Source organism: Microcaecilia unicolor, chromosome 3 (genome assembly GCF_901765095.1).
Source record: "Microcaecilia unicolor chromosome 3, aMicUni1.1, whole genome shotgun sequence".
Classification (NCBI taxonomy): domain Eukaryota; kingdom Metazoa; phylum Chordata; class Amphibia; order Gymnophiona; family Siphonopidae; genus Microcaecilia; species Microcaecilia unicolor.
The window spans coordinates 319,146,844-319,168,270 of record NC_044033.1 but is presented as its reverse complement, the minus strand read 5'-3'; the positions used below and the strand labels follow the sequence as shown (position 1 = coordinate 319,168,270).

Below are 21,427 nucleotides of genomic sequence, written 5' to 3'. Positions count from 1 at the left end.
CTAAGGATGTTTTCAGTTGTTTCTCTGACTGATTTTTGCTGGAGAGATTACGGAATTGGTCCCTTAGGCTCTAAAATAAATATAAATGTGTCAATTTAATCAGCATTTCTAGGGTGTGACAATTGCTTAATGGTGCTCCACAGCCAGGTTTGAAGAAGTCTGTGAGAACTAAATTAAACTGTAGCTCCATGACTTAGAAGTTGTGATGGATCTAGAGCCACTGAAGCACTCCACACACCACAGCCAGGGACCTCAAGATTCAAAAACATCATTGTTTGTCTCCACACTTGTGCTCTGAGCATAAACTGAAGTATTAAATCCCTGGACTAAGCTAATAAGATAATCCCCATCAACTTTATAGACTGGCTACGCATATCTTTCCTACTCTGCACGTGAAGAATATCTTGGACCTTATTCCTTTCATTTCAGAGTGAAATACTGTATTTTTCAGAAACATCTCACTGTGTACAGAAAATCCTCAAACCTGATCTGAGATCAACTTGTTACAATTTCTGGTACGTCTATTTCTCATTTTATTTCATTAGCTTAAGGGAATAATCTTTTATTAGTCCTAAAATTTGCAGCAGTGTTGGCTCTGTAGAAAACTGACTTGCAGGTCATGACAGTTGTTATTTGATGAACATGAAAATTATCCAGAACACTATGGTGCATGAGCTTTTGGGAACAAATAGGTTTCTTCTTCAGGTGGTCACATCTCCATGAAAAGGACCACACACCGAAAAGAATTTAGTGAAAAGCAAGATTGTTCAAGAGAATTAACAGACCAAAGCAGCTCAGCTAAAGGCTTGAGGTAGATATTAAATAAAGTAAGTGACAATATGGATCCCTTCAGGTCAGTGCCCAAGTTGATGATGTGCTGTCTGACAAATAGGATTTGAACCATGTAAATACTGTATCACTGATACTTGTTTCTGCTAGCCTTGTAAACATGATATTATGATCCACAGTGTCAAAGGTTGCTAGGAAATCAAGCAACACTAGTATCCAGGCAAATGCCCTGTCATGGATTCTGTGGAGATCATCAAGAAGGTTCAAAAGAACTGTCTCCAGGTCATATTCAGGTATGGAGCCAGACTTGACATGGGTCTAGCCAGTTATATTCATTTAGCCAGCCACTGAGTTGAATGCAGACTATCTGTTCTATAAGTGTGAACCAAAGAAAGGGGAAAAGGAATATGGAAAAAAGCTATAAAATTTTATATGATTAGAACCAGAGCTTAAAGAGGCAGAAAAACGTTGAAAACTGACTTAAAACTAATTCTTGATTTCAACCATCCAGTTCCACTGTCTTCATATCAAGAATGAAGAACTATTATTTTTCAGTAGTAACTTAGATGTGCCTCCTCCTCTCTTAGATGATATAACAACAAAAAAGGCACAGAAACACAGCTGTTCAAAGCTATGATTATAAGAGAGACAGTGTCCCACAAGGGGTTTGTTCAGGATTTTTCTTTTGATGCCACATTTTGTGTTCTAAAATCCTAGTTTTTAACTTGCTTTTAGGTTTACACATTACAAGGACAAACAACCACATGCACCACATATTCTGTACTGCAGTTGGAGAAAGAAGTGAGCAGATATTATCCGTGTGTCATGGGATGACTGAAGCTTTTTGTCTCAACCCTAACTTTGCAAGCTGCACATTTGCCACATTTAGGGGTCCTTTTACTAAGCTGTGATAAGCACTGCCTGCTTACTGAAGGTTAAAAACACTTACCTCAGGGCGCACTGAGGTGTCCCGTGGTAGTTTAGGCATGCCCACTTGCTTCCCATGTGCTAAAAAATATTTTAAATTTGTTATCATTGGGGGCATGTTTGGGGGTGGAGAGTTGGCGTGTTCAGGGCTAATGGGTTAGCTCGTGGGCATTGCCACATGCTAAACCATTAGCACATAAACCCTTACTGCCTAGAAAATAGGTTAGTTAAGGGCTCATGTGCTAATGGGGAAAGCGTGTGACCATTATTGCAGATATACACAAATATGCCATTTTGGACTAGAATCTATATGGTGCCTGAAAAATCGGCACCAAAAATATCTCTGCCTAGGCATATTCTGTAAACCACAACTAGGTTTAGGCACAGTTTATAGAATATGCTTAGCGGCCATGCCTGCGCCTAACCCTAGGCGCATCCATTTATGTCAAGTGAAAATTGATATAAATACTGGTGCCTAAGTTAGGTGCAGAGCAGGTGTATTCTATAATTGTGCGCTTAGATTTTCAGATCACCCATGGTTTGCCCATTCCACACACATGGCCATGCACCCTTTATTTATTTATTTATTTATTTATTTATTTATTTATTTATTTATTTATTTATAACATTTATTCCCCACATTTTCCCACCCGTTGGCAGGCTCAATGTGGCTAACATCAGTCCATAAAGACAATCGCCAATCTTGTAAACAAACAAATGAACTATAGTAAGGTGAATAGGAAGGATAGTAATTACAAGGGATGAAGGAAAAGAGGGGAAGGATAATAGAGTCCATCAGGTCCATAAATTAGTTGTATTCCAGGAATTATGGATTTAAGATGGGTCCATTAGGGTAAGCCTTTTCAAATAAGCTGGTCTTTTGGCAGCACGCAGTAGAATTTACAAGCACTACTTTACAGAATATGCCTAGCATAAGTACATAAGTATTGCCATACTGGGAAAGACCAAAGGTCCATCAAGCCCAGCATTCTGTTTCCAACAGTGTCCAATCCAGGTCACAAATACCTGGCAAGATCCCAAAAAAGTACAAAACATTTTATACCGCTTATCCCAGAAATAGTGGATTTTCCCTAAGTCCAATTTAATAACGGTCTATGGACTTTTCCTTTAGGAAGCCGTCCAAACCTTTTTTAAACTCCGCTAAGCTAACTGCCTTTACCACATTCTCTGGCAACGAATTCCAGAGTTTAATAACACGTTGAGTGAAGAAACATTTTCTCCAATTCGTTTTAAATTTACTACATTGTACCTTCATTGCATGCCCCCTAGTCCTAGTATTTTTGGAAAGCGTGAACAGACACTTCACATCTACCCGCTCAACTCCACTCATTATTTTATAGACCTTTATCATATCTCCCCTCAGCCGCCTTTTCTCCAGCAAGTTGTGCAAGTAAATTCTAATTAATGCCAATTAATATCAATAATTGCTTGTTACGTGGCAATTATCAGTGCTGATTGGCTTGTTAAGTAATTAAATTGCATGCACAAATCCAGAACATGACCAGATTTGCACGCGCCATTTTAGTCACGCTATATAGAATCCATGGGTTTACCCTCACATTAAAAGGTGGCCTCAGGGTGCGGGAAACCCACACACTATTAACAGTACAGGCCACCTTTTAGCACATCTTAGTAAAAGTGCCCCTTAAAATTACTACTGACATAATTGCCTTGTGAAGACAGAGCAGGCTGTATTGAGAGACCAATCATATCTTTAATATTTCCTCTCCTAGTATAGGTGATCATTTGTTCTTTATCTGAAAAATAAGCTAATGTCTTCAAAATATGACAATTTTTTTCCAAAATTCTTCTAATGCTATGTGGCAAATTGGTGAATTTGAGAAGACAAAGGAGCCTATTTTCCTTGTCCCTCTCTGTTTACTACCCTGAAACAAAATGTCCCTGTTGAAATCTTTTGCTCTCTTGTAACCTTGTGTGATATATATCTAGAGATTCTGTTTTGTTTTTGGCATATTTATCAACCATAATCTTTGATTGGAAATCTGTAGTGGGGCACCCTAGGGGGCACTGCAGTGGACTTCACATAAACGCTCCCAGGTACACATCTCACCATTGCTACCTTATATTGTATAGTGAGCCCTCCAAAGCCCATCAAAAAAACTAGTGTACCCAATTGTACACCACTACAATAGCACTTATGGCTGCAGGTGTCACCTATATGTGGATATAGTAGGTTTTTGGTGGGTTTTGGCGGGCTTACATTTTCCACCACAAGCATAACAGTTAGGATGGATTATTGGCCTGGGTCCACTTCTCCACAGTGCATTGCATCGACCATTAGGCTACTCCAGGGACCTGCTTGCTGCTCTAGTAGACTGGCTATAACATCTGAGGCTGTCATAGAGGCTGGTATGTACTGTTTCTTTTATATCTTTGAGGGGTGGGAAGGGTCAGTGACCAATTAAGAAATAAGAGGGTGTCATTCCTTTCTTTCTCCAGTGGTCATCTGGTCATTTAGGACACTTTTTTGTGGATTATTTATTCTAAAAACAGGTCTAGCTCAAAAAGTCTTAGTTTTAGTCCAGGACATTTTTGTTTTGTTCCATTATAGCTAGAACATGTCCAAGTCTTAGGAATACCCAAATCCTGCCCTTAACATGCCCCTGACATGCCCCCTTGAGATTTGGATGCACTGCAGACAAACAGCATAGAAAATACCAATTTGGTGGTTTTGTGAAAAAAGGTCCAAATGCTGTTTTATGCCACTTTTTAGACGTTCTTCTCTTTTGAAAATGAGCCCCACATTAACCTAGGAAACTGATGAGTAAGTAAATTGGTCTTCAGTGATCTGTTATGAAAATTGGTAAAGGGAAGTAGTTTATTTTTATCAAATGGTTTACAATATATTGTTGTGAAAAAAAAGCATTTTTTATTTTTTATATCAAAATATCCAAATAGGGTGTCTGGCGTTATATTTGAGATTTGTCTCTTTCTTTAAGCCAGCAATGAAATTATAAAAGTAATGCTGTGTCACAATTCCAAATGAGAAAAATATCATCCTTATATTGTTTGAACATAATAAGTCCTTGGTTTCAAAAGTTTGTTAGGTAAGATGTTTTTTTTCAAAATCAGCCACATTTATATTAGCTATGTCAGATGCCATAACCATCCCATGGCTATTCCTTTAATTTACCTTTTTGAGTGGAAGGGTAGCCTGATGGTTAGCACAGAGGGGCATAATCGAACGCGAATGCCCATCTCCATGGGCGTCTATCTCCGAGAACGGGTACATGAAGGGGCGGGACAAAACGTATTTTAAAAAAAAATGGGTGTCCATCTTTTTTCCGATAATACGGTTTATGCCAGCCAAATGCATCGAATTTGTGCGGATTTGAGCTGGGCGGTATCGTTTTTCAGCGATAATGGAAACTGAAGGCGCCCAACTCAAAAACGAACAAATCCAAGGCATTGGGTCGTGGGAGAGGCCAGGATTCATAGTGCACTGGTCCCCCTCACATGCCAGGACACCAACCGGGCACCCTAGGGGGCACTTGTAACAATTTTAAAAAAAGTTAACTACCTTTGAAGTCCACACCCCTTCCCTTGGGTGCTGAGCCTCCCAAATCCCCCCCCCCCCCCAAAACCCACTGCCCACAACTCTACACCATTACCATAGCACTTATGGCTGAAGGGAGGCACCTAGATGTGGCTACAGTGGGTTTTGGGGGCGGTTTGGAGCGCTCCCATTTACCACTACAAGTGTGACAGGTAGGGGGGGATGGGCCTGGGTCCACCTGCCTGAAGTCCACTGCACCCACTAACAACTGCTCCAGGGACCTGCATACTGCTGTGATGGAGCTGGGTATGACATTTGAGGCTGGCATACAGGCTGAAAATTTTTATTTTTTAAGTTTTTTTTTTTTTGGGTGGGAGGGGGTTAGTGACCACTGGGGGAGTCAAGGGTGGTCATCCCCAATTCCCTCCGGTGGTCATCTGGTCATTTAGGCCACTTTTTTGGGACTTGTTTGTGAAAAAAAAGGGTCCAAAAAAAGTGTCCCAAATTTGCGCTAAAAACGCCTTTCTTTTTTCGATTATCGGCCGAGGACGCCCATCTCTCCTCGGCCGATAAACACGCCCCAGTTCCGCCTTCACCACGCCTCTGACACGCCCCCGTCAACTTTAGCCATTTCCGCGACATTTTGCAGTTGAAGACGCCCAAAATGGGTGTTTGATTATACTGATTTGGGTTCCGACGGGAGAAAGACGCCCATCTCCTGATTTGGGTTGAAATATGGGCGTCTTTCTCTTTCGAAAATAAGCTGGACAGTGGCCTAGGAGCCAGGGGAACTGGGCTTGATTTCCACTGCAGTTCCTTGTGACTCTGAGTAAGTCATTTAACCTTCCATTGCCTGCGATACAAAATAAGTATCTGTATATAATATGTAAACCACTTTGATGGTAAACCACTTTGATGGTAACCACAGAGAGGCACCATATCAAATCCCTTTCCCTTTCCCTTAATAAAAGGGGACATTGAACTCAAACCACCCAATATTTAAAATTAACCAGCCAGGAATGGCTCTAACAATCTGGATGGCCTCCTTTTAAGGAATGTCTGTATACAATAATTGAATATCCATGGTAACCAGAAGACATTTTTCATCTATATTGGATACATTTTAAGTATATTGATCATGTGTACAGAGTCTCTTACACAAGATGGAATGAGTAGAATATGGGGGAGTAAAAAGAAATCTACAAATCTGGATACTGGTTCAAGTACAGATCTGATCAATGGGCTCATTCTGCCTTGCCTCACCCTATGCCTGGAACAATCTTCCTCAACCCCTACGCCAAGCCCCCTCCCTACCCATCTTCAAATCTCTGCATAAAACTCACCTCTTCAATGCTGCTTTTGGCACCTAACCTTTCGAGAAATATAGTATGCCCTTTCAGATCGACTCTACACCTGTCTTTTAGATTGTACACTTGTCTTTAGATTGTACACCTGTCTTTTAGATTGTAAGCTCCTTGAGCAGGGACTGTCCTTCCATGTTAAATTGTACAGCGCTGCATAACCCTAGTAGCGCTTTAGAAATGTTAAGTAGTAGTAGTAGTAGTAGTGATCAATGGGCGTATAGTTCTACCAGGAGGACTGGTGATGGATTTGTGTATTTTTGGTAAAATGTACAAAGTGGGTGTTACAGGATGATGAACATCTAGGAAATTCTTTTCTTCACTTGTTAAGAAATTTCCAAGTCTTATTTCATGGATTGAACCCTGTTCTTTAAATCAAGAGTAAGACCTATCTTTAGAAGGATGTAAACCTCTATATCATTAACCAGCCTGAGTATTTCATCTATGTATTTCTCTCTATCCATTACTACAATACCTCCTCCCATTGCAGCTGGTTTAAGTTAGTGGAATTATTTTTAAGGAAACAGATAACAGAGTGTTTGTCTGTAGAGAGGTTGTAATAAATTCTGTTTTTCATCTGTTCTGGTTCATCAGGGGTCCTTTTACTAAGCCGCATAGGTGCCTACGCATGCCCAATGCACGTCAATTTGTAGTTACCACCCAACTATCGCTTGGCCTGTGCGGTAATTTCATTTTTGACATGCATCCTCTACACACGCTAGAAAATATATTCTATTTTCTGATACGGTAACTCTGACTTGATGAACATAGGTGATTACTGCACAGTTAACGTGAGAGACCTTACCGCTAAGTCAATGGCTAGTGGTAAGGTCTCAGACTCAAAATGGATAAGCGCCAAATTTTATTTTGCCGAATGTCCATTTTCGGCAAAAAGTTTTTAAAGGCCTTTTTTTACAGGCATGCTGAAAAATGGATATGCCAATTTGCACGGTATTAGTATTATGTTTATCAGAGGGGGTTTCACATATATAGTTCTTCTATTATTACCCAACTCTCAAATTATCTTATCAACTACTGCATACAAACTTACAGGGTATTTTAGTATCGGCTCTATCAGATATCCATGTCACCACCATTCAGGCTGTAATGTGAACCAGGCACCAGGTGGGCATGTGTTCCTCATTGATCCATATTTTTTAATATTATTAAACTTTTCATTCATTATTTTAACTTCAATCTGTTGATCAAATTGCACTTAGCTTAATTGCAATCTCGCTTTATTTTCTTCTTTCTTTCTTTCTTTCTTTCTTTTTTTCTACTTTAAAAATCAGTCATCCATTGACTAGAACATTTTCTTTGTTACTGAGTTTACTTGGGTCTCGAGAGTAAGGCTGCGGTCAAGTGTGACACCGAGTATTTTCAAACTGTCTGAGGTAGGGAGGGTATGTCCTGGAGTGTTTATGGTTGTGGGTTTGTACTTGTTATGTTGAGAGGAGAGGATGAGGCAATGTGTTTTTTCAGTGTTTAGTTTCAATTGGAATGAGTTAGCCCAGGAGTCCATGATGTTCAGGCTGTCATTGATTTTGTTGGCTATTTCTGTCAGATCATGTCTGAAGGGGATGTATATCATCTGCATAGATGAAAGGGTTAAGGCCGTGATTGGATAAGGATTGTGCTAGTGGTATCATCATCATCATCTCTCCACACTCGTCCTTCCCTACACCCCTTCCCGTGCACTCCGTTCCATGGATAAATCCTTCTTATCTGTTCCCTTCGCCACTACTGCCAACTCCAGACTTCGCTCCTTCTGTCTTGCTGCACCCTATGCCTGGAATAGACTTCCTGAGCTCCTACGTCTTGCCCCATCCTTGACCATCTTTAAATCTAGATTGAAAGCCCACCTCTTTAACATTGCTTTTGACTTGTAACCACTTGTAACCACTCGCCTCCACCTACCCTCCTCTCCTCTTTCCTCTACACATTGGTTTGCTTGCTTTATTTTTTGTCTATTAGATTGTAAGCTCTTTGAGCAGGGACTGTATTTCTTCTTCTATGTTTGTGCAGCGCTGCATACACTTTGTAGTGCTATAAAAATGCAAAATAGTAGTAGTAGTAATAGTAGTATTGGTGATAGTGGTGATCCCTGGGGTACGCCGCAAACTGCTTTGCACAGTGGTGATATATTTGATTTTGATTTTACTTGATAAGTTCTGGTGGTTAGAAAACCTTTGATCCATTTGATTACATTTCCTTCAATCCCAAAGTGGCTTAGCAGTCTTAGTAATATGTCATGGTTTACCATGTCAAATGCGCTCGACATGTCGAACTGGAAGACGAGTATGCTTTTGCCTATGACTATCTCCTGCTTGAATTTGGCCAGGAGGGTGACTAGGGCAGTTTCGGTGCTATGGTGGGATCGGAATCCTGATTGTGAATTATGTAATATTGAGAACTTGTCCAGGTAATCTGTAAGCTGTTTAGTCACCAAGCTCTCCATCAGTTTTACTACTAATGGGATAGACGCCACTGGGCGGTAGTTGGTGAGATCGTTTGTGCTTTTCTTGGTGTCTTTTGGTATTGGGGTGAGTAGGATGTTGCTATGTTCTTCAGGGAAGAGACTTTGTTGTAACAATAAGTTTAGGTGTGAGGTGAGGTGAGGTCTACTACGAAGTGAGCAGGAGCAGATTTGAGTTGATGGCTAGGACATGTATCCAGTTTGCAGTGGGTCTTGGCGAACCTGTGAGTCGCTTTCGTGACTGTTTCGGTGTTGAGGAGTTTGAATGTTGTCCAGATCCGGTCAGCTGGGTATCCATCGGAAGTTGGATCCAGATCGTTGAAGTAGGTTTCAATGTCGGTGTTGTGGTGAGGAAGATGTCTCTGCAGAGCAGATAGGCAGCCTAGTGATCAGTGTAGTGAACTTTGAACAATAGCACCTAGGTTCAAATCCCACTTTAACTCCCTTATTTTGTATTGTGAACCCTCCAGGAACAGAAAAACACCTGCTGTACCTAACTGTACACTACAATAGCCTTCAGGCAGGAAGGTGTCTCATATACTTAGGTACAGTAGTTTGTTGGTTTTGGAGGGCTCTTAATTTCTACCAAAAGATAAAGAGATACAGTGGAATTTGGACCTGGGTCCCCTTGTTTACTGACCACTGCACTGACCACTAGGCTATTTCTGGGACCTGCTTGCTGTTCTGTTAAGTATACCCATAATGTCAATGACACAAAATGAAAATTTTCTGGCTGCCCATCTCTATCCCAGAACAATGCATACATTTACCCCTGTAGGGAAAAGGGTAGAAATATGTATGGGTATTCTACACGGGTACCCTCTTATTTTATAAAATATGCAGGTATATCAGAACTCCACTTTCTCTCTACCAACCCGGGGAATGCCTATTCATAGTTCTGTAAAAGAAAGGGCACTTGGGGGCTCATTTTCATAACAGAAAAACATCCAAAAAGCGGCATAACATAGCATATCGACTTTTTTTTAACCAAAACATCCAAATAACTATTTTCAAAACCCATTTTAAATATGATTTTCTGTGCAATTTGTCTGCAGTGCATCAAAATCACAAGGGGACATGTTGGGGACATGTTAGGGGTGGGATTTGGTCATTCCCAGAACTTGGACATTTTTCTGCTATAAGCAAAAATGTCCAAGGCTAAAAGTTAGATGTTTTGATTTAGCTCTGGAACTTCAACAAATAGTTAAGCTCTGGAACTCTTTGCCGGAGGATGTGGTAACAGCAGTGAGCATATCTGAGTTTAAAAAAAGGTTTGGACAAGTTCCTGGAGGAAAAGTCCATAGTCTGCTATTGAGACAGACAATAGGGAAGCAACTGTTTGCCTTCGGATTGGTAGCATGGAATTTTGCCACAATTCGGTACTTGTGACCTGGCTTGGCCACTGTTGGAAACGGGATACTGGGCTAGGTGGACCATTGGTCTGACCAGGTATGGCTATTCTTATGTTCTTATGTAATCATGACTAAGTCACAAAACGTTGCCCTAAATGGGCAGATGAACACTGAAGGGATTAAGGCATGATCCCCTTACTCCTCCAGTGGTCACTGATCCCCTCCCATCTCCAAAAATGTGAATGAAACAGTACATATCAGCCTCTATGACAGCTTCAGATGTTATGGCCAGTCTTGTTAGAGCTGCAAGCAGGTCCTTGGAGTAGCCTAGCAACCAGTGCAGTACACTCTAGAAAAGAGGACCAAGGCCCATATCCCCACTGTGTTACACTTGTGGTAGAAAATGTGATCTCTCCAATACCCACCAAACATCTACTGTATCCATATATAGGTGACACCTGCAGCCATAAGGGCTATTGTAGCAGTGTATAGTTGGGTTCATAAGGTTTTTGGTGGGTTTTCGAGGACTCAGCATAAAATATAAGGGGGTAACGGTGAGATGTGTACCTGGGACCTTTTATGTGAAGTCCACTACAGTGTTCCATAGGGAGCCCCACTGCTCTGCTCAGATGTTTGTGGTGACAGTCTACTAAGAATGCTGGCCCCACCAGAAGTCCCAATGGTTTGTATGTGTTTATTTTTCCCTTGAACGTTTATTTTTCCAAAATGGTCACAAAAGTAAAATGCACTGAGCGAACAAAATGGGCAATGTGATAATAATGGGTGACTTCAATTATCCAAATATAGACTGGGTAAATGTAACATCGGGACACGCTACAGAGATATAATTCCTTGATGAAATCAAGGACAGCTTTATGGAGCAACTGGTGCAGGAGCCGACGAGAGAAGGAAAAATTCTAGACTTGGTCCTTAGTGGAGCGCAAGATCTGGTGAGGGACGTTATGGTACTGGGGCCGCTTGATAACAGTGACCATAATATGATCAGTTTTGACATCAACCTTGAAGTAACTGTACACAGAAAGTCAAATACGTTAGCGTTTAACTTTAAAAAAGGAGACTATGATAAAATGAGAAGAACGGTAAAAAAAAAACTTAGGGGGGCAACTGAGAGAGTAAAAACTGTACAACAGGCGTGGACGCTGTTCAAAAATACCATCCTGGAGGCCCAGGCCATACATATTCCGCGAATTAGAAAAGAAAGACGGAAGTCCAAAAGACACCCGGCCTGGTTGAAAAGTGAGGTGAAGGAAGCTATTAGGGCTAAAAGAAACGCCTTCAGAAAATGGAAGAAGGAACCGTCTGAAAATAACAAGAAACAGCATAAGGAGTGTCAAAGCAAATGCAAGGCGCAGATTAAGAAGGTCAAGAGGGAGTATGAAAAAAAGATAGCATTAGAGGCAAAAAAACATAGTAAAAAAATTTTTCGGTATATTAAAAGCAGGAAACCGGCAAAAGAATCAGTTGGGCCGCTGGATGACCGAGGGGTAAAAGGGGCGATCAAGGAAGACAAAGACGTAGCGGAGAGACTGAATGAATTCTTTGCTTCGGTCTTCACCGAGGAAGATTTGGGTGGGATACCGGTGTCGGAAATGGTATTTCAAGCGGACGAGTCGGAGAAATTTACTGACTTCACGGTAAACCTGGAGGACGTAATGGGGCAGTTCGGCAAACTGAAGAGTAGCAAATCTCCTGGACCGGATGGTATTCATCCTAGAGTACTGATAGAACTGAAAAATGAGCTTGCGGAGCTACTGCTAGTGATATGCAACTTATCCTTAAAATCGAGCGTGGTACCGGAAGATTGGAGGGTGGCCAATGTAACGCCCATTTTTAAAAAAGGCTCCAGGGGAGATCCGGGAAATTATAGACCGGTGAGTCTGACGTTGGTGCCGGGGAAAATGGTAGAGGCTATTATCAAAAACAAAATTACAGAGCACATCCGAGGACATGGATTACTGAGACCAAGTCAGCATGGCTTTTGTGTGGGGAAATCTTGCCTGACCAATTTACTTCAATTCTTTGAAGGAGTGAACAAACATGTGGACAAAGGGGAGTCAGTTGATATTGTGTATCTGGATTTCAAAAGGCGTTTGACAAGGTACCTCATGAAAGGCTACAGAGGAAATTGGAGGGTCATGGGATAGGAGGAAATGTCCTATTGTGGATTAAAAACTGGTTGAAGGATAGGAAACAGAGAGTGGGGTTAAATGGGCAGTATTCACAATAGAGAAGGGTAGGTAGTGGGGTTCCTCAGGGGTCCGTGCTAGGACCGCTGCTTTTTAATATATTTATAAATGATTTAGAGATGGGAGTAACTAGCGAGGTAATTAAATTTGCTGATGACACAAAGTTATTCAAAGTCGTTAAATCGCAACAGGATTGTGAAAAATTACAAGAGGACCTTACGAGACTGGGCGGCTAAATGGCAGATGATGTTTAATGTGAGCAAGTGCAAGGTGATGCATGTGGGAAAAAAGAACCCAAATTATAGCTACGTCATGCAAGGTTCCACGTTAGGAGTTACGGACCAAGAAAGGGATCTGGGTGTCCTCGTCAATAACACACTGAAACCTTCTGCTCAGTGTGCTGCTGCGGCTAAGAAAGCGAATAGAATGTTGGGTATTATCAAGAAAGGTATGGAAAACAGGTGTGAGGATGTTATAATGCCGTTGTATCGCTCCATGGTGCGACCGCACCTTGAGTATTGTGTTCAATTTTGGTCGCCGCATCTCAAGAAAGATATAGTAGAATTGGAAAAGGTGCAGCGAAGGGCGACTAAAATGATAGCGGGGATGGGACGACTTCCCTATGAAGAAAGACTAAGGAGGCTAGGGCTATACAGCTTGGAGAAGAGACGGCTGAGGGGAGACATGATAGAGGTATATAAAATAATGAGTGGAGTGGAACAGGTGGATGTGAAGCGTCTGTTCACGCTTTCCAAAAATACTAGGATTAGGGGGGCATGCGATGAAACTACAGTGTAGTAAATTTAAAACAAATCGGAGAAAATTTTTCTTCACCCAACGTGTAATTAAACTCTGGAATTCGTTGCCGGAGAAAGTGGTGAAGGCGGTTAGCTTAGCAGAGTTTAAAAAGGGGTTGGACGGTTTCCTAAAGGACAAGTCCATAAACCGCTACTAAACGGACTTGGAAAACTCCAAAATTCCAGGAATAACATGTATAGAATGTTTGTACGTTTGGGAAGCTTGCCATGTGCCCTTGGCCTGGATTGGCCACTGTCGTGGACAGGATGCTGGGCTCGATGGACCCTTGGTCTTTCCTAGTATGGCATTACTTATGTACTTATGAGCACAAAACATCTATAAAACAATTAGGAAATAGCCATTTTCAAAACAAAAAGATAAACGTTTGGTAGTTCAAAAATGGCAATGTTCACCCCTTGATTTTTGGACATTTTCATCACAACATCCAAAATCAGATTTAGATGTCATATCGACAATGACCCTTTTGGTGGAACTGAGATAGTGGATAATTAATGCTCCCTTTTTCCAAAGTAGTGCTAGCAGCTGCCACGAGGCATCAAAGTGAATGGGCCATGTCGGTATTAACACACCGGCAGCCACTAGCACAGCTTTGAAGGAGGTGTTTCCTTGTAATTTATAGTTCATTTATGGTGTTTTCTTGATTTGCCAACTGATTTCATATTGAAGATTTTCTTGAAGATTGTTATTAAATGCAATTTAAAAGAAACAAGTAGGAGCACTCTTTCCATGTGCCTCCTCATTACATGTGAATGCAGTCACATAATTTCTAAAAGTCCTTTTCTGCATGTAAAACAGGCTCTGAATGCAAAAAAAAAAAGATTTCTAAATTTGCTCCTCCCTCCAAACACACATAAGGAAACGACTATATTATTGTAAGGCAATTTTATAAAAAGGTACCTATGTGGAAGGGCAAAAAAGTATCTATCTGCATCTTATTTTCTATATACACATAGACACATATGCCACTTATTGTCAAAGCATATGGACATTCCAAAATTCTGGAACGTCCAAATCCCAATTTTGCAAGGGCAAGTGTTCAAGAGGAAGTTCTTCAAATATTTGGGGGGTATTGGTAGGAATAGTGGTACTGCTGAGGAGGCCTCTACTTTTGGACCAGGAAGAGATCTGCAGGGCTGTAGCGAACTACATGCAGGTGGTGTGGCCACATAGATTGCAAGGAAATTGCACCTCATCCATTGTCTCCCCTGCTTTGCTTGGATGCAGTATGTGGGGCTGTTGTCAGGTTGGGTTGCAATTGGAGCTGTCTCTGGTGCTGAAGCAAATCATATGGGTTTAAGTAGGATAAAGTAGTGTGGTTGCAGTTGAAGTCCATTTTAAATATTGTTCTGTCTTGAATAAGAAGGTTCTTGCCTTTGAAAGCTAGTCAAACATGTATTAAGTTAGTCCAATCAAAATGTTATCTCCTTATTTTGATTTATTTTGTTATGTTTTGCTTCATTTCTGTTTATTAAGGATTTATGTATTTTATTTTTATTTGTTGCATTTGTACCCCACATTTTCCCACCTATTTGCAGGCTCAATGTGGCTTACATAGCACCGTCAAAGGCACTTGCCCAGTTGGTTGATAACAAATAAAAGGTTGTATAGTGATCGAATTAGGTATACAGTGGTGGAAATAAGTATTTGATCCCTTGCTGATTTTGTAAGTTTGCCCACTGACAAAGACATGAGCAGCCCATAATTGAAGGGTAGGTTATTGGTAACAGTGAGAGATAGCACATCACAAATTAAATCCGGAAAATCACATTGTGGAAAGTATATGAATTTATTTGCATTCTGCAGAGGGAAATAAGTATTTGATCCCCCACCAACCAGTAAGAGATCTGGCCCCTACAGACCAGGTAGATGCTCCAAATCAACTCATTACCTGCATGACAGACAGCTGTCGGCAATGGTCACCTGTATGAAAGACACCTGTCCACAGACTCAGTGAATCAGTCAGACTCTAACCTCTACAAAATGGCCAAGAGCAAGGAGCTGTCTAAGGATGTCAGGGACAAGATCATACACCTGCACAAGGCTGGAATGGGCTACAAAACCATCAGTAAGACGCTGGGCGAGAAGGAGACAACTGTTGGTGCCATAGTAAGAAAATGGAAGAAGTACAAAATGACTGTCAATCGACAAAGATCTGGGGCTCCACGCAAAATCTCACCTCGTGGGGTATCCTTGATCATGAGGAAGGTTAGAAATCAGCCTACAACTACAAGGGGGGAACTTGTCAATGATCTCAAGGCAGCTGGGACCACTGTCACCACGAAAACCATTGGTAACACATTACGACATAACGGATTGCAATCCTGCAATGCCCGCAAGGTCCCCCTGCTCCGGAAGGCACATGTGACGGCCCGTCTGAAGTTTGCCAGTGAACACCTGGATGATGCCGAGAGTGATTGGGAGAAGGTGCTGTGGTCAGATGAGACAAAAATTGAGCTCTTTGGCATGAACTCAACTCGCCGTGTTTGGAGGAAGAGAAATTCTGCCTATGACCCAAAGAACACCGTCCCCACTGTCAAGCATGGAGGTGGAAATGTTATGTTTTGGGGGTGTTTCTCTGCTAAGGGCACAGGACTACTTCACCGCATCAATGGGAGAATGGATGGGGCCATGTACCGTACAATTCTGAGTGACAACCTCCTTCCCTCCGCCAGGGCCTTAAAAATGGGTCGTGGCTGGGTCTTCCAGCACGACAATGACCCAAAACATACAGCCAAGGCAACAAAGGAGTGGCTCAGGAAGAAGCACATTAGGGTCATGGAGTGGCCTAGCCAGTCACCAGACCTTAATCCCATTGAAAACTTATGGAGGGAGCTGAAGCTGCGAGTTGCCAAGCAACAGCCCAGAATTCTTAATGATTTAGAGATGATCTGCAAAGAGGAGTGGACCAAAATTCCTCCTGACATGTGTGCAAACCTCATCATCAACTACAGAAGACGTCTGACCGCTGTGCTTGCCAACAAGGGTTTTGCCACCAAATATTAGGTCTTGTTTGCCAGAGGGATTAAATACTTATTTCCCTCTGCAGAATGCAAATAAATTCATATACTTTCCACAATGTGATTTTCCGGATTTAATTTGTGATGTGCTATCTCTCACTGTTACCAATAACCTACCCTTCAATTATGGGCTGCTCATGTCTTTGTCAGTGGGCAAACTTACAAAATCAGCAAGGGATCAAATACTTATTTCCACCACTGTATGTGGAGGATCGGAAGGGATGAAGATTGCGTGATGTCCAGTACGATCATTAGTAATGTTATGCTTCTGGGTGAAGAGGTTTGCGTTGGGTCGTTGAGGTAGGCCTTTTTGAAGAGGTTGGTTTTTAGTGATTTCCTGAAGTTCAGGTGATCATGGATTGTTTTCACCGCTTTTGGGAGGCCATTCCATAGTTGTGCGTTTATGTAGGAGAAGCCGGATGTGTGAGTTGTTTTGTATTTCAGTCCTTTGCAATTTGGATAGTGAAGGTTTAGGTATGATCTTGACGATCCGACTCTGTTTCTTACTGGTAGATCTATAAGGTCTATCATGTATCCTGGGACTACGCCGTTTATAATTTTGTGGACTAGAGTGCAGATTTTGAAGATGATCCATTCTTTGATTGGGAGCCATGTAGGGGAAGTGAGTTTATTATTTTAAATAGAATAAATGGAAATTGTATAGTAAGTGGTATAAAAAATGAATAAATGTAATATCAAAGCACACTAGGGATGTGCAGGTCAAACATTTTAATTTTGGTTAGTTTCCTATGTCATTTACAGAATATTTCATTTTGTTTGGGTTTTAGGGGCAATATTGTCAATAGCATGCACTTGCAAAATCGTATGCACTATTGTCAATAGTGCGCTTGACATATAGAGGGGCATAATCGAACATGAACGCCCATCTCCATGGGTGTCTATCTCTGAGAACGGGTACGTGAAGGGGCAGGACAAACTGTATTTTCAAAAAAAATGGTTGTCCATGTTTTTTCTGATAATACGGTTTGTGCCAGCCAAATGCACCGGATTTGTGCGGATTTGAGCTGGGTGGTTTTGTTTTTCAGCAATAATGAAAACGAAGGTGCCCAGCTCAAAAACGAACAACTCCAAGGCATTGGGTTGTGGGAAGGGCCAGGATTCGCAGTGCATTGGTCCCCCTCACATGCCAGGACACCAACTGGGCACCCTAGGGGGCACTTTTACAAATTAACAAAAAACAGTAAAAGAGTTCCCAGGTGCATAGCACCCTTCCCTTGTGTGCTGAGCCCCCCAAATCCCCCCAAAACACACTGCCCACAAGTCTACACCATTACCATAGCCCTAAGGGGTGAAGGGGGCACCTACATGTGGGTACAGTGGGTTTTGGGGGGGTTGGAGGGCTCAGCATTAACCAGCACAAGTGTAACAGGTAGGGGGGGATGGGCCTGGGTCCACCTGGCTGAAGTCCACCCACTAACAACTGCTCCAGGGACCTGCATACTGCTGTGATGGAGCTGGGTATGACATTTGAGGCTGGCATACAGGCTGGGGAAAAAAAGTTTTTAAAGTTGTTTTTTTGGTGGGAGGGGGTTAGTGACCACTGGGGGAGTCAGGGGAAGTCATCCCCAATTCCCTCTGGTGGTCATCTGGTCATTTAGGGCACTTTTTTGGGACTTGTTCGTGAAAAAAAAGGGTCCAAAAAAAGTGACCTAAATTCTCGCTAAAACAGCTATTTATTTCCATTATTGGCGAAAGCCACCCATCTCTCCTCGGCCGATAACCACACCCCAGTCCCACCTTCACCATGCCTCTGACACGCCCCATCAACTTTGGCCATTTCCGCGACAGAGTGCAGTTGAAGACGCCCAAAATCGGCTTTCAATTATACCGATTTGGGCACCCACGAGAGAAAGACGCCCATCTCCCGATTTGGGTCGAAATATGGGCGTCTTTCTCTTTCGAAAATAAGCTGGATAGTATACATTATTGAGCAATAATGTTAACTCTGCAACACAGAAAATACCTGAAATTTGGAGGATGCTCCTGTCATTTTGAGTTTAAAATGACATCAACTGACATGTTGCTTATAATGTGAAAGTATTCTTCCTATGTTATTGAAGGATTGTTCTTCTTTTATTTATTGTATCTCTCCTCATCCAGGTTATGGATGTTAGCGGAACAATTCTATAAGTGGGCATATCCTTTTAGGCACCTTTATGCCACCCAGTGAGAGCCTATTCTATACTGCCCTTATAGAACAGTGCTTAGTCATCTTGCTGCCAATTATGGCATGGTTTTGTTTTTTCATTTGCCAATAATAGTGTGCACTGTTTAGAAGAGCATGCCAGTGCTTATGTGCAAACTATCAAGCATGCACAAACCACTGCACATACGTGAATTTTATGCACATGCTGTCAGGAAAACTGTCCACTCTTTCCAAAAGTGTGTACCCACTAATAAATAGTACCGATAGGAACAGAGCGCCATAGCGATTGGACTTAAAGCTAAGTGTTGTCTGGAGGGTACACCGGGGCTGAACACGAACTGACACTTTGTATATGAAATTGATTATACCAAAGAACTATCAAATAATTGATCTGAGGAAGTAGAGACACACACACTGTTTAGATAAAATTTGAGATTGATATACCTGGCATAACAATTTGGAGAATAGATGTTGATGCTGGCATGTGAAACGATGGAGTTTTTTTCCTAAGCCAAATGATGGGAAGCCGAGCTCAAACCTTATAGTCTGCTAGTTCAGGCTGGTTGAGCGGCTAGGCTAAGGCTTTTTTTTCTCCATCTTGAGTGGATGTGAGGTAGTTTGCTATCAGTGTGAGTGACAGCACTAATTACACACAGCTGGTGCAAGGCTGGGTTTTTGATTTTCAATTTATTGAGGCAAGCTAGAGTGAATTATTAGAGAGAATGCATGCCACAGTTTTGAGTAGTTGTGTTCATTTTTACATGTGTAAGGCCTGTTTGCCATAAATTCTCAGTTTAGTACATCAGCCTCTTTGTGTTTCCAATGTTGTTACAGATGATACTGGTAATCTTTCCTGACAACCTGCACAGATGGAGCCGCAGAATTGGACAACTGTGACAGAATTTTTTCTTTTGGGCTTCTCAGACCTTCCAGAGCATCAGATTCCGCTCTTTTTGCTGTTCTTATCCCTGTATATACTTAACCTACTAGGTAACACAACAATGATTTCTTTAGTAGCCACTGATCACCACCTTCACACCCCTATGTATTTCTTCATCAGTAATTTGGCATTTGTGGACATGTGCTTCAGCTCAGTCGTCATCCCCCAGATGCTAACCAATATCTTCTCGGAGAATAAATCTATTTCATACGCTGCCTGCATGACACAGTTATCCTTCTTCATTACATTTGCTGGTATTGAAGGAACACTACTTGCCGTCATGGCCTATGACAGGTACGTGGCCATTTGTAACCCTTTACATTACCCCATGATTATGAATAAGAGGACTTGTCTCTGTCTCCTGGGAGTGTGCTGGCTCAGCGGGACACTTAATTCCTTATTACACACCATCTTGATGTGTCGCTTGTCCTTCTGCAGCTCCAGCAAAATACACCATTTCTTCTGTGATATCCCTCCACTGCTGAAGCTTTCCTGCACAGACACCTCACTCAATGAGCTAATGATCTTCACAGAGGGAACACTGATAGACATGGTGCCTTTTCTGTTTATCATTATTTCCTACATACGCATTATCACTACTGTATTGAAAGTTTCTTCTGTGTCTGGAAGGTCTAAAGCCTTTTCTACCTGTTCTTCCCACATAGCAACTGTTACTCTATATTTTGGGAGCATATTTTTCATGTATTTCCGGCCCTCATCCAGTTATTCACTGGAATATGACCGTATGGCCAGTGTGATGTACACAGCAGTGACACCTATGCTGAACTCATTCATCTACAGCTTGAGAAACAAAGATGTGAAAGTAGCACTGAAAAGAGTAATAAGTCGTTAGCCTGAAATATCTGTGTTGTCTTCTGGATCTCAGTTTCAAATCTAAGAATAGACACACTGCCTTTCATCTTTTTAATTATGATTAAGTGATACATATAAAGATAAATAGACTGTATATTATTCTTTTTTATATTATTCTTTAATATATCATTTTTTTAATAGATGTAAGGGAGGTAAAATGATGAGAAAGTGATGGGGTTAATGTTTCTTCAAAGAATGTTAAAGTTGTTTTACGTTTATATGATGGATTTTAGAAACCACTGTAAGATAATATACATTTATAAAATTAATATATCTATTACTAGATATTGGGAAGGCATACAAGTATCTTGAGCATCAACTAGTAATGTCTTCATTTACTAGCTTTCAAAACCACATTTGTCCATCCTTCATATAAGAATAGTTGTACAGATAAAAGTATGGTGTATTTGATATTCATCCTAAAATGAAAAATGTATTGATTAGTGTAGATATGGATTAAAGGGGTTGAATGAAGAATAAGTGATTGTGGGCCAGATTCTATATATGTTACCTAAAATATTGGCACCAAAAGAAGACATACTAAGGTGTACTCTGTAAACCATGCCTAAAGTTAGGCACGGTTTACAGAATATGCCTAAATCCGTCCACATGACTAGAATTTAGGCACAGCCATTTATGCCAATGACAACCTGGTGTAAATGCCCACAACTAAGTTTAGGCATGGAGCAAGTTATTCCATAACATTGAACATAAATGTTTGGAATGTCCATAACCCACCCATGCTCCTCCCATAGCCATGCCACCTTTTGGGATCTGTGTGGAAGAGTTTACGTGGAGTATATTATATAATACGCTTAGCGAGTAGTGCATGTAAATTCTAATTGTTACCAATTACTGCTGATAATTTCTTGTTAGCATCCAATTATCAGATGCTGATTGGCTCATTATCAAATTAAGTTATGTGCACAAATCAGAATGCTCCCAGATGTACACATGCAAC

The 21,427-nt window shown here is 41.3% G+C and overlaps 1 protein-coding gene across 1 annotated transcript; it reads left to right on the top strand.

The window, feature by feature from the left end:
- Positions 1–279: 279 nt before the first annotated feature.
- On the top strand, positions 280–20,510 carry LOC115466824 (olfactory receptor 5V1-like). The gene is made up of 2 exons (XM_030198369.1): positions 280–515; positions 19,488–20,510. The coding sequence occupies exon 2, from the start codon at positions 19,523–19,525 to the stop codon at positions 20,444–20,446; it is 924 nt and encodes a 307-aa protein (XP_030054229.1). The 5' UTR covers positions 280–515; positions 19,488–19,522; the 3' UTR covers positions 20,447–20,510.
- Positions 20,511–21,427: the final 917 nt, after the last annotated feature.

Excerpts from the sequence above, each read along its gene's own strand:
- LOC115466824 (XM_030198369.1), top strand. The coding sequence starts at position 19,523 with ATGGAGCCGCAGAATTGGACAACTGTGACAGAATTTTTTCTTTTGGGC.